Source organism: Somniosus microcephalus, chromosome 13 (assembly GCF_052327205.1).
Source record: "Somniosus microcephalus isolate GS21.2 chromosome 13, FLI_Smic_1.0, whole genome shotgun sequence".
Classification (NCBI taxonomy): Eukaryota; Metazoa; Chordata; class Chondrichthyes; order Squaliformes; family Somniosidae; genus Somniosus; species Somniosus microcephalus.
Window position 1 is genome coordinate 109,358,706 of NC_140999.1, and position 13,005 is coordinate 109,371,710.

At 47.2% G+C, this 13,005-nt stretch overlaps 1 protein-coding gene across 1 annotated transcript in view; it reads left to right on the plus strand.

Moving 5' to 3' along the window:
• The first annotated feature begins 397 nt into the window (after positions 1 to 397).
• LOC147108529 (procollagen-lysine,2-oxoglutarate 5-dioxygenase 1-like) overlaps positions 398 to 13,005 on the plus strand; it is a 38,182-nt gene continuing 25,574 nt past the window's right edge. The window contains exons 1-2 of the mRNA XM_086005192.1: positions 398 to 534; positions 11,765 to 11,830. Coding sequence (XP_085861318.1) covers positions 448 to 534; positions 11,765 to 11,830 — 153 coding nt within the window. The 5' untranslated portion in view covers positions 398 to 447. The remainder of the gene's footprint in view (positions 535 to 11,764; positions 11,831 to 13,005) is intronic.

Sequence of the window (13,005 nt, forward strand, 5' to 3'; positions counted from 1 at the left end):
GGAGAGAGAGAGAGAGACACGGGGGGGGGGGGGGAGAGAGAGAGAGAGACACGGGGGGGAGAGAGAGAGCGACACGGAGCAACGCTTAGCTAAGTGAGCTCTAAGTTAACGTGTTGGAAACTGGGATCTGATGGAGAGCTGGTCTCGGGACTTGTGTCTCCTTTGAGTACTTGCACTGTGTAACTCCCCAGATAGTAAAACCCAGCAACTGTGCTGAGAGTAAATTCAAGCTTCTACCCTCCCCTTCGCCGTGTTGCACCCCGGTGACCATCACTGCCGTGTGGCTTGACCGGCCGCCCATTGGCTGTGGGCTGTGTTTGGCCGATCGTTGGGGACCAGTCTGACTCACCTTGTTTGTTTCCTCCGTGTCTCTGGGGATGGGTTTCCAGACTGCTGACTGGCTGTGTGTCTACTTTCAGGGGCTGTTCATGTACGTGTCGAACCTGGATGACTTTGGCCACCTCCTGTCTGTCCTCCAATTACAACACAAGTCACCTGCACAGTGACCTGTGGCAGATCTACACCAACCCAGAGGTGAGTGTGGACACAGTCTCCACCTTCGCTCTCCACCACTCCCTCCTCCACTCTCTCTCTCTCTCTCTCTCCTCGCTGCCTCCTTCACTCTCTTTCTCTCTCACTCCCTCCTCTCTCTCTCTCTCTCTCTCTCTCTCTCCCCTTTACTCTATCTGTCTCTCTCTCCCTCCTTCTCTCTCTCTCTCTCTCCTTTACTCTATCTGTCTCTCTCTCCCTCCTTCTCTCTCTCTCTCGCTCCCTTCTTCACTCTCTCTCTCGCTCGCTGTGTCTCTCTCTCTCTTATTCCCTCCTTCACTCTCTCTCTCTCTCTTGCTCCCTTCTTCACTCTCTCTCTCGCTCACTGTGTCTCTCTCTCTCTTATTCCCTCCTTCACTCTCTCCCTCCTCTCTCTCTCCCTCCCTCTCTCTCTTTCTCTCTCTCTCTCTCTCTCTCCTTCCTTCTCTCTCGCTCCCTTCTTCACTCTCGCTCACTGTGTCTCTCTCTCTTACTCCCTCCTTCACTCTCTCTCTCTCTCTCTCTCTCACTCACTCACTCACTCCCTCCTTCTCTCTCACTCCCTTCTTCACACTCTCTCTCTCTCAGTTCAGTTCAGTTCAGTTCAAATGCTTTATTGGCATGAAAGTTTACAGAGAACCATATTGCCAAAGCTTACATTGCAAAAAGGTACAGTTTTCCAACATTCTGTAGGTGTCAATCGATTTGACATTTGTTGGGTATATACAATATTACTTTTAAACAATATTAATTTTTAAACAGTCTTTCTACTTCATTTGGTACGTTCAATATTAATTTTAAACAGTCTTACTTTTAAACAGTCCTCAGGTTGTGACATGTTGTTACATATTTAGCCCCAAGGTATGGTCTGTCTCCTTCTCCTAGGACTAATCTCAATTTTGACAGATCATCCAATTCCTTGAAATCTGGGGTTGTTTGGCTTAGCTTGTTGAATAATATGTTTCTTGATGTGTTGAATTTTTCGCATTTTAGGAGGAAATGCATTTCTGTTTCAACCTCGCCAGCCAGACATTGATCGCATATTCTATTTTCTCTAGGCTGCCAGGATTTCTTGTATCTGCCTTTTTCAATTTCCAGTTGGTGGTCGCTTAGTCTGTACCTGGTGAGGGTCTGTCTCTGTTTTGTGTCTCTGATGGTCGTGAGGTAGTCTGCCAGTTTATATTCTCTTTTTAGGTCCCGGTAACATTCTAATCTGCTTTGGCTTTCGGTTATTTTGTTCCAATGTTCCAGGTAGGTTTCTTTGCATTTTTTAATGATTTGGTTCACTCGGATTGGTGTTTGGACGGCTGTGTTGGTCTGGGGCTGGTCAGGGGTCCGGCTGAGTACTTAGTTTTCAGTAGCAGCTGACTCAGGGGACTCTTTTCTGGGTTTAGCTCTTGGGTCTGAAAGGCTTTGAAATGAAGGGGTGTCTGGGGAGCTAGATTTGAGGTGATTTAGGAAGTTTAGTGCTCGTTTTTGGATGTTTATTATCAGTGGGTATCTGCCTAGTTCGGCTCTGCATGCATTTGTTGGCGTTTTTTCTTTGGGTGCGAAGGATGCTTCGGCAGAATTCTGCATGTAGGGCTTCTATTGTGTGTTTTTTCCCATTTAGTGTAGCTTTGGTGATTTAGCGGGCCCCATACTTCACTACCGTATAGTGCAATGGGCAGGATTATGCTGTCAAAAATTTTGAGCCAGATTTTGATTGGGATTTGGATGTTGTAGAATTTTCTTTTTATTGCATATAGGGCTCTTCGGGCTTTTTCTTTTAGTGCATTCACTGCTATGCTGAAGCTCCCTGATGCTGTAATAGTTAGACCAAGGTAGGTGTAGCTCATAGTGTGTCCTATAGTGGTATCACTGAGGGTAAACTGGTATTTGTTTTCCTGACATCTGGGTCTTTTCTGAAAAATCATGATGTTGGTTTTCTTTAGATTTACTGTTAGAGCCCAATTTTGGCAGTATTTGTCGAGTAGGTCTAGTTGTTGCTGTAATCCCTGTTCTGTGGGAGACAGCAGAACCAGGTCGTCCGCATAGAACAGGGACTTCACTTCTCCATCCAGGAGACGGAGACCTGGTGACTCGCTTTGCTCCAGCATGTCTGCTAATTCATTTATGTATATGTTGAACAGGGTCGGGCTCAAATTGCAGCCCTGCCGGACGCCTCTTCTCTGGGTGAAGAAATCGGTGCGTTTGTCTCCAATTTTGACCCCGCATTTGTTTTTCAGATACATTGATTTAATAAGGTCATAGACTTTGCCCCCTATTCCACACTGAAGAAGTTTATAATAGAGCCCTTCGTGCCATATAGAGTCAAAGGCTTTCTTGAAGTCGATGAAACAGGCGAATATTTTCCCATTTTTTTTTTGGTGTTTATGTTTTTCAATGAGGGTGTGAAGGGTATAGATATGGTCGGCGGTGCGGTGTTTTGGAAGAAAGCCTATTTGGTTTTTTCTGAGGATATTATGTTTGTTAAGAAAATCAAGTAATCTACTATTTAGAATACTGCAGAATAACTTCCCTAGACAACTGTTGACACAGATGCCGCGGTAGTTATTTGGGTCTGATTTGTTTCCACTTTTATATATGGGGGAGATTAGTCCTTGGCACCAGATATCGGGAAAACAGCCTGAGCGTAATATGATGTTGAATAGTTTGAGTATCGCACCCTGCATCTCCATATTGCTGAACTTTAGCATTTCATTTTTGATGTTGTCTGGGCCACAGGCTTTCTTTAGGTGGAGAGATTTTGTTTTTGTGGCCAGTTCTTTCCATGTGATTGGGGAGTCTAGAGGGTTTTGGTTGTCTTTAATTGTTGCTTCTAATGTGTGGAGTTTTTCTGTGACCTGATGTTGACTTGGGTTTGTTTTGTTTTTTGGGATGTCTTTGTAGAGGTTTTCAAAATGTGTTCTCCAGATGTCGCCATCTTGGATTGGTAATGCTTGCAATTGTGTTGTACTCAGGTTATTCCACATTTCCCAGAATTGTTTTGGATTGGTGGAGTTTTCAATTTCTTCGAGTATTTTGTGGGTATAGTTTTGTGTTTTGTTCCTAATGGTGTGTTTATATCTTTTGAGGGTTTCATTGTATCTAGTACGTAGGTCCGGATTGTTTGGTTGCCGATGCTTTTGGTTTGATATTTTTCTCAGGTCTTTTCTGGCATTTTTGCATTCGTGGTCAAACCATTTCATATTTTTATTTTGTCTTTTGTGATGCTTCCTCTTCTGTTTCACGAGGTCGGCTTTTACAGCTGCCTCATGGAAGATCATATTTATATCCTCTATGGCCGTGTTTACACCATCTCTGGTGATCTCATATAGATTTTCTTTAAATTTTGAAATTTTACTTGTGAGATCAGGTGAATTTAGTGCTGTGATGAATTTATCTCCACTGTCTGGGGCCCATCTGTATGTCTGGTTTATTTTATGTAGCTTACTGTGTTCCTTTTTTGTGTCTGTAGTTTGGGCAGAAAGTTTAAGGTACACATTTATTTGGTTATGGTCTGAGAGGGGGGATTGCTGCCTGACAGTGAATGCGTTGATATCGCAGGGGTCCAGGTCAGTGATTGTATAGTCCACCACACTAGACCCAAGAGTTGAGGAGTATGTGAGTCTCCCTAGGGAGTCCCCTCTGAACCTACCATTAACTATGTACAGGCCTAAGGCTCGGTAGAGTTGCACTACCTCCCTACCGCTTTTATTTATTTCACGATCAAGGTTGTTCCGATTTGCGATGGCTGGTGTGACATCTAAAGGGGTCTGGCCAAACACATGGTTGTTTCCCTGTGGGTCTATGAAGTCAGGTTCACAACCGGTCCTTGCATTTAGGTCCCCACATATTATCACCTTTCCTTGGGCCTGGAAATGGCTGATTTCCATGTGGAGAGTATCAAATAACTCCTCTTCGAAATATGGCGAATCTATTGGAGGTATGTAGATCGCACATAAGTAAACATCTTTTTTTGCTATTCCTATATTTTTATCTAGTTTTAGCCATACGTGTGATTTCCCCTGTTTTACCGGTGAGATGTGTTTGTCCAGTTCTCCCTTATACCACACCAATATTCCCCCGGAGGTTCTGCCCTTGCGTGTTTTAGTGTTCTTTACTGAGGGCACAATGATTTCATGGTACATTGGAGGACAGTGGGTCGGCATGTCCTTTTGGCACCATGTTTCTGTTAACACAATTATATCAATGTCTTTTATAGCTTTTAGGAATTCAGGGTCTGTACTCTTCATCCCAAAAGTTGAGGAGCGGAGGCCCTGGATATTCCAGCAGCTTATGTGGAAAGAACGCATTTATATAGTTCAATAAAACGAAATAAAATGGACCTATTTTGTGGGATGGGTGTGGAAACACTATTTTCTATAATGCTAAGTGATGATTTAGTATAAATTTCATGAGGCATGCACATATATCTATCTAATAATAGTAATAATACTGATAAGATAACAATAATGATAATGATAAATAACAATATTAATAATTTCTCCGGCTTTCTATCAGGCTGTTCAGCATCGTCATGATCTTTCTCAGTTCTTGGTCTACAGTCTGTGGTCTAGAGGGGGGTCTTGGGTCAGGTATAAAAGCACGGTTCTGTTGTCGGTTTTGTAAAGGGGGGTGGGGGACATTGGTGGTCCTGTTTGGGCTCCCAATGGTAGGGGGGGTGGGAGGGCTGCGTCTTTTGGCAGTGTTTATGAGGTTTCTTGCGAAGACCCACATCCGCTGTTTAAGTAGATGTATTTCGTCATAGAGGTCCCTTGTGTTGATGTTTGGATGATGGGCCAGGGAGACGTTGGGGAGGACAGAACATCTCGTGTCGATCTCCCTGTTGGTGTTGTGGATTATATAGGCTGGGGTGTCCTTTCTGGGCAGTAGTGTGGAGATCACGATCCGCGCCTCGGGGAATTCCCTGCTGGCCTTTTCTGCCATCCTGCTCACCGCCCAAGCCGTGCCTTCCTGTAGGGTGCGTAGGTCGTTCGTGCCTGTGTGGATCACAATCCATTTGGGGCTTCCAAGGGATTCTTTGTTCAGGATCTTCATTGCTTGGCCTGTGTTGCTGCACCATTTTTTCAGGACTTGATGGTCTGGGAACAGCCTCTGGGGGTCCAGAAACTTTCCGTTGGAGTCGGTCAGCAGGACCGCCTGAGGGGCTGGTTTTTCAGACTGGGTAACAGTAGTCTGGGTAGGACTCGCCTGGTGGCTGGTTGTTGGCTGGGTTTCTGGGATATGTTGTGTGGCAGGAGCGGGGTTTGGGGCTTTCGGTGTGTCCTCGTTTGGGGGGGTATCTGTCGGTTTTTGTGTTCCTGTGTGTGAGGACTGGGTAGCAGTAGTCTGGGCATGACTCGACTGAGGGCTGGTTGGAGCAGGGTTTGTGGCTTTCGGTGTGTCTTCGTGTGGGGTGGCATCCGGCGGGTTCTGTGTCCTTGTGTGTGTTGTTTTTGTGTCCTCAGGTTTTTGGACCTTAAGAGGTTTGTGTTGCCTGCTGAGCCTTTCTACGGTCTCCTTCATTTTGTTTAGTTGAGTACGGAGTTCTTTGATCTCATTTCTTTGCTCCTCTGTGGTCTTTCTCAGCTTGTGGATGGTGGACTCGTGTTCCGTTTTTAGCTGTTTGAATTCCTCCTTCAAATTCTTGGCCAGTGTTTCTCTGTATTCGTTGAAATCAAGTTCTAGTTTGGCCAGATTCTCTTTCATCATTTTGTTTTCGATGAGAGGTGTGGGGGGGGTGGAGATGTACAGGGAGGTGTTTTCCTCTGCTGGTCTCTCTTCTTCTTCCTCCACTTGGCTCTCCTCGTCCTCTGTTCGACTCTCTTTTGCTTCCTGTCCATTGGTCCTCTTTGTGTCTGTCTTAGTTTTCAACTGGGGGAATTCCTTTTCGAAGGTGTCCAGATTTTCCACATTCCCCTGTATCATGATCTTTCTATTTTTGTTGTAGTAGCTTATGGTTAGCAGGGGGTCATCTTTATCTAGGTTTCCATCTTTACATATTTTCAGTCTGCCTCCACTGCCAATACCTTCACTGGAGACGTATGTGTAGTGTTTTTGTAAAGTCTCCTTCCAGGAGGTGACGTATTCGGTGTAGAATATGAGGTTGTTCTTCAGCTTAGTCCCTTTGTGTGTTGTATAGTCCACGTAGAGGATTTCTGGGTTATTTTTTAGTGTTGTGTACTTGTATTTTTCCTTTGCTTTATTTTTTGTGCATTGCTCAGGATATATCATTTCCCTGCTCATTGTAGTCGTTTGTTTTTTGTCTCAGATAGATAACTTTTTTTTTTTCTCTTTTTTGTGTCGTGTTCCACCTTAGCCCACTTTTAGGTCCAAAATTGGGAGTTTTTCAGGGGTTCATCTTTGATATAGCTGCTCTTAAAGGTTTATCTTTCTCTTTTTCTCACAGGCTCTTGGTTCGGGTAGTTTATCGTTTCTCTCGGGTTTCTATTCCTTTTCCTCGCGGGTTTGTTGTTCTTTTTTCAGGTTTTTTTTTTTTTTTTCCAGCTAAATTTAAATAAAATTAAACTTTTTCCGAACTAACTTTAACTAAAATGAAACTTAGGTAGAGTTAGGTAAAACTTATTTCTCCGGCTTTTTCTCTCCAGCTGGTGTTTCCTCTCCTCTCTCTCTCACGCTCCGTCTCTCTCTCTCTCTAGGTGCAGTTACCTCTCTTTGCTCCTTTTCTCCTTTCAGCCGTTTCCCTTCGTTCAAATTTCGCGCGCTCAGCTCTCAGCGCTCTCTCCGGGCTTCTGCCCTGGCCCCAGCCCCTCGGCTCGGCTGTGCTGTCCCGGCCCGGTGTTTGTCCGAGTTTCTCCGACCCCGGAGTTTCTCGGGTTTCAGGCCCCGGGCTTGCTCGCTCTCCAGGCCCGACCCGATCCGGCACCCCTATCTCTCCACTCGCCTCTTTGACTGGCTCGGGCCGCTCCTCCCGGTCTGGGTCGACTCCTGTTGCTGCTCGCTCTCCTTCTCTCCGGTGTCTCGCTCGGCCCGGTTCCTCGGGCCTTTCTCCGGCTTCAGGCTCCGTGCTCCGGTTGCTGCTCGGGCTCTGCTCTCTCTCTCTCCCTGTTTTGGAGTTCTCTCTCTCTGTTCCCGGTTTCTCTCTCTCTGTTCCCGGGTTTTCCTGCGCTGTTCTGGCTCCGATCCCCCGGCCGCTGTTTTGCTTTGAACGGTCGGTTGCGCGGCGCCTCTCTCTGTCTCCCCAATCTCTCTCTCTCTCTCTCTCTCTCTCTCTCACTCCCTTCTTCACTCTCTCACTCCTTCACACTCTCCCTCCTACTCTCACTCCCTCTTCCTTCCATCTCTTACACTCTCACACGCTCTTTCTCTCACTCCCTCTTTTACTCTCGCACTTCCCTTCACTCTCTGTCTCTCTCTCTCTCTCTCTCACGCTCCCTCCTTCACACTCTCTCTCTCTCACTCTCCCTCCTTCTATAGCCCCAGCTATTCACAATCTATATCAATGATTTGGATGAGGGGACTAAATGTAACATTTCCAAATTTGCTGATGATACAAAGCTAGGTGGCAGTGTCAGTTGTGAAGAGGATGTGAAGAGGCTTCAAGGGGATCTCGACAGGCTGTGAGTGGGCGAGAACATGGCAGATGGAATATAACGTGGATAAGTGTGAAGTTATCCACTTCGGTAGAAAAAACAGAAAGGCAGAGTATTTCCTAAATGGTGAAAGATTGGAGAATGCAGATGCTCAAAGGGACCTGGGTGTCCTTGTACATGAGTCACTGAAAGTGAATGCGCAGGTGCAGCAAGCCATTAGGAAGGCAAATGGTATGCTGGCCTTTACTACAAGAGGATTTGAGTTCAGGAGTAAAGAAGTCTTACTCCAATTATATAGGGCCTTGGTGAGACCACACCTGGAGTACTGTGTACAATTTTGGTCTCCTTACCTAAGGAAGGATATACTTGCCATAGAGGGAGTGCAACAAAGATTCACGAGATTGATTCCTGGGATGGCGGAACTCTTGTATGAGAAGAGATTGAGTAAACTAGGCCTGTATTCTCTTGAATTCAGAAGAATGAGAGGGGATCTCATTGAAGCATACAAAATTATTACAGGGCTTGATAGGGTGGATGCTGGGAGAATGTTTCCCTAGGCCAGTGAGCCTAACATCAGTGGTAGGGAAATTATTGGAAAAAATTCTGAGGGACAGAATTAGTCTTCACTTGGAGAGGCAAGGATTAATCAAGGATAATCAGCATGGCTTTGTCAGAGGGAAATCATGTCTAACCAATTTGATAGAATTTTTCGAGGGGGGTGACTAGGTGTGTGGATGAGGGTAGTGCAGTTGATGTAGTCTACATGGAGTTCAGTAAGGCTTTTGACAAAGTCCCACATGGGAGACTGGTCAAGAGGGTAAGAGCCCATGGGATCCAGGGCAATTTGGCACATTGGATTCAAAATTGGCTTAGTGACAGGAGGCAGAGGGTGATGGTCGAAGGTTGTTTTTGTGACTGGAAGCCTGTGTCCATTGGTGTACCGCAGCGATCGGTGCTCGGTCCCTTGCTGTTTATAGTGTACATTAATGATTTAGATATGAATGTAGGAGGTATGCTCAGTAAGTTTGCAGATGACACGAAAATTGGTGGAGTGGTAAATAGCGAGGAGGGAAGCCTCAGGCTACAGGACGATATAGATGGGTTGGTTAGATGGGCAGAACAGTGATGCCTTTTGGGGGGACTAACAAGGCAAGGGCATACACAATGAATGGTAGGACCCTAGGAAGGACAGAGGATCAGAGGAACCTTGGTGTGCATGTACATAGATCCCTGAAGGCAGCAGGACAGGTAGATAAGGTGGTTAAAAAGGCATATGGGATACTTGCCTTCATTAGCCGAGGCATAGAATATAAGAGCAGGGAGGTTATGATGGAGCTGTACAAAACGCTAGTTAGGCCACACCTGGAATACTGTGTGCAGTCCTGGGCGCCTCACTATAGGAAGGATGTGATTGCATTGGAGAGGGTGCAGAGGAGATTCACCAGGATGTTACCTGGGCTGGAGCGCTTCAGCTATGAAGAGAGACTGGACAGGCTGGGGTTGTTTTCCTTAGAGCAGAGAAGGCTGAGGGGGGGACCTGACTCAGGTGTACAAAATTATGAGAGGCATAGATAGGGTAGATAGAAAGGAACTTTTCCCCTTCGTAGAGGGGTCAATAAACATAGAAACATAGAAGATAGGAGCAGGAGTCGGCCATTCGGCCCTTCGAGCCTGCTCCGCCATTCAATGAGATCATGGCTGATCATCCAAATTCAGTACCCTTGTCCCTGCCTTCTCCCCATATCCCTTGATCCCTTTAGCCTTAAGAAATATATCCAACTCTTTCTTGAATATATTTAATGAACTGGCCTCCACCGCCCTCTGTGGCAGAGAATTCCACAGGTTCACCACTCTCTGGGTGAAGAAATTCCTCCTCATTTCAGTCCTAAATGGCTTACCCCTTATCCTTAGACTATGACCCCTGGTTCTGGACTCCCCGGCCATCAGAAACATCCTTCCTGCATCTAGTCTGTCCAGGCCTGACAGAATTTTATAGGTTTCGATGAGATCCCCTCTCAATCTTCTAAACTCCAGTGAGTATAAGCCCAATCGACACAATCTCTCCTCATACGTCATTCCTGCCATCCCAGGTATCAGCCTGGTGAATCTTCGCTGCACTCCCTCCATGGCAAGAACGTCCTTCCTCAGGTAAGGCGACCAAAACTGCACACAATACTCAAGGTGTGGTCTCACCAAGGCCCTTCGTTTGATAACCTGGGGACATAGTTTCAAGGTAAGGGGCAGGAGGTTTAGAGGGGATTTGAGGAAAAACTTTTTCACCCAGAGGGTGGTTGGAATCTGGAACTCACTGCCTGAAAGGGTGGCAGAGGCAGGAACCCTCACAACATTCAAGAAGCATTTAGATGAGCACTTGAAACGCCATAGCATACAAGGCTACGGACCAAGTGCTGGAAAATGGGATTAGAATTGGTAGGGCTTGATGGCCGGCGTGGACACAATGGGCCGAAGGGCCTCTTTCTGTGCTGTATGACTCTGTGGGGAGTCTAAAACCAGGGGCCACAGCCTCAGAATAAAGGGTGGACCATTCAGGACTGAGATGAGAAGAAATTTCTTCACACAGAGGGTGGTGAATCTTTGGAATTCTCTACCCAGAGGGCTGTGGAGGCTCAGTCATTGGGTATATTCAAAACAGAAGTCGATAGGTTTCTGACTAGTAAGGGCATCAAGGGATATGGAGATAGGGCTGGTGAATGGAGTTGAGGCAGAAGATCAACCATGATCTCATTGAATGGCAGAGCAGGCTCGAAGGGCTGAATGGTCTACTCCTGCTCCTGTTTCTTATGTTCTCTCTCTCTCTCTTTGTGTCTCTCTCTCTCTCTCTCTCTCTCTTTGTGTGTCTCTCTCTCTCTCTCTCTCTCTCTCTCTCTCTCTCTCTCCTTCGCTCTCTCCCACCTTCGCTGTGATTAGTTTGGGATTGATACAGGGCTATGGGGAGAGAGCAGGGTGGTGGGATTAGTTTAGGATTGATACAGGGCTATAGGGATAGAGTGGGGCAGTGGGATTAGTTTGAGATTGATACAGGGCTATGGGGAGAGAGCGGGCCAGTGGGATTAGTTTGGGATTGATACAGGGCTATGGGGAGAGAGCGGGGCAGTGGGATTAGTTGGCGATTGATACAGGGCTATGTGGAGAGAGCGGGGCAGTGGGATTAGTTTGGGATTGATACAGGGCTATGGGGAGAGAGTGGGACAGTGGAATTAGTTTGGGATTGATACAGGGCTATGGGGAGAGAGTGGGGCAGTGGGATTAGTTTGGGATTGATACAGGGCTATGGGGAGAGAGCGGGGCAGTGGGATTAGTTGGGGATTGATACAGGGCTATGTGGAGAGAGTGGGGCAGTGGGATTAGTTTGGGATTGATACAGGGCTATGGGGAGAGAGCGGGACAGTGGAATTAGTTTGGGATTGATACAGGGCTATGGGGGGAGAGCGGGGCAGTGGGATTAGTTTGGGATTGATACAGGGCTATGTGGAGAGAGCGGGGCAGTGGAATTAGTTTGGGATTGATACAGGGCTATGGGGAGAGAGCGGGGCAGTGAGATTAGTTTGGGATTGATACAGGGCTATGGGGAGGGAGCGGTGCAGTGGGATTAGTTTGTCGGACTGTGTGTGGGGGTCTTGAATAAAGTGCTAACGATGGTACTTTCTTCTCCGGACTCCTCATTCTTTTGCGAACAGGATTGGAGAGAGAAATATATCCACGAGAACTACTCGCAGATCTTCAGTGACGAGATCATACAACAGGTGGGTGCTGAATGTTTGGACGTTCCTTCGCCCCCGTGTCCGTGCGTTTAAATTCCCGGAAAATTGCCGTTTCTTTCCCACTCTGTGACGGAGATTCTCTCGCCTTATACATCGGTCTCCAGAAGGGACCTCCCGGTGTTATGCTGTGGCTCAGTGGGTAGCGCGCTCTCTCGCATCTGAGTCAGAAGATCGTGGGTTCAAGTCTCACTCTGGAGACTCGAGCACATAATCCAGGCCGACACTCCCAGTGCAGTACTGAAGGAGCGCTGCACTGTCGGAGGTGCCGTCTTTCAGATGAGACGTTAAACCCCAGGCCCCGTCTGCCCTGTCAGGTGGATGTAAAAGGCAACACGGTGGCATAGCGGTTAGCACTGTTGCTTCACAGCGCCAGGGACCCGGGTTCGAATCCGGCCTCGGGCGACTGTCTGTGTGGAGTTTGCACATTCTCCCCGTGTTTGCGTGGGTTTCCTCCGGGTGCTCCGGTTTCCTCCCACAGTCCAAAGATGTGCGGGTTAGGTTGATTGGCTATGATAAATTGACCCTTAGTGTTAGGGGGATTAATATATGTGGGGTTACGGGGATTGGGTGGGATATGTGTCGGTGCAGGCTCGATGGGCCGAAATGGCCTCTATCTGCACTGTGGGGTTTCTGTGATTCTGTGAAGAGCAGGGGAGATCTCTCCGGTGTCCTGGGGCCAATATTTATCCCTCAATCAACATCACTAAAAACAGATCATCTGGTCATTATCCCATTGCTGTTTGTGGGAACTTGCTGTGCGCAAATTGGCTGTCACGTTTCCTACATTACAACACTTCAAAAATATTTCATTGACTGTGAAGCGCATTTCCACTGGACCCTCGATATCAGAGAAAGGCTCTGACAGGAAATCCAGGACAACGAAGGGAAAATGTTCCTCTCAACTGCATCTCTCCTCTGCCTTTCACAATGGCCCAACTCACCTCCAGGATTTGAGCTCATAACCCAGGCCAACGTGCCCGGTGCCAGTGCTGAGGGAGCGCCGCACTGTCGGAGGTGACATCCTGCTCAGGGCTAGGCCTCGCTCCCAGTAATGACTCTCGCCCAGTTCCTCCTCCATCCCCCCCCTAACCCCTCCACAGCGTCAGCCGTGGCTCAGTGGGTAGCGCTCTCTCTCGCATCGGAGTCAGAAGGTCGTG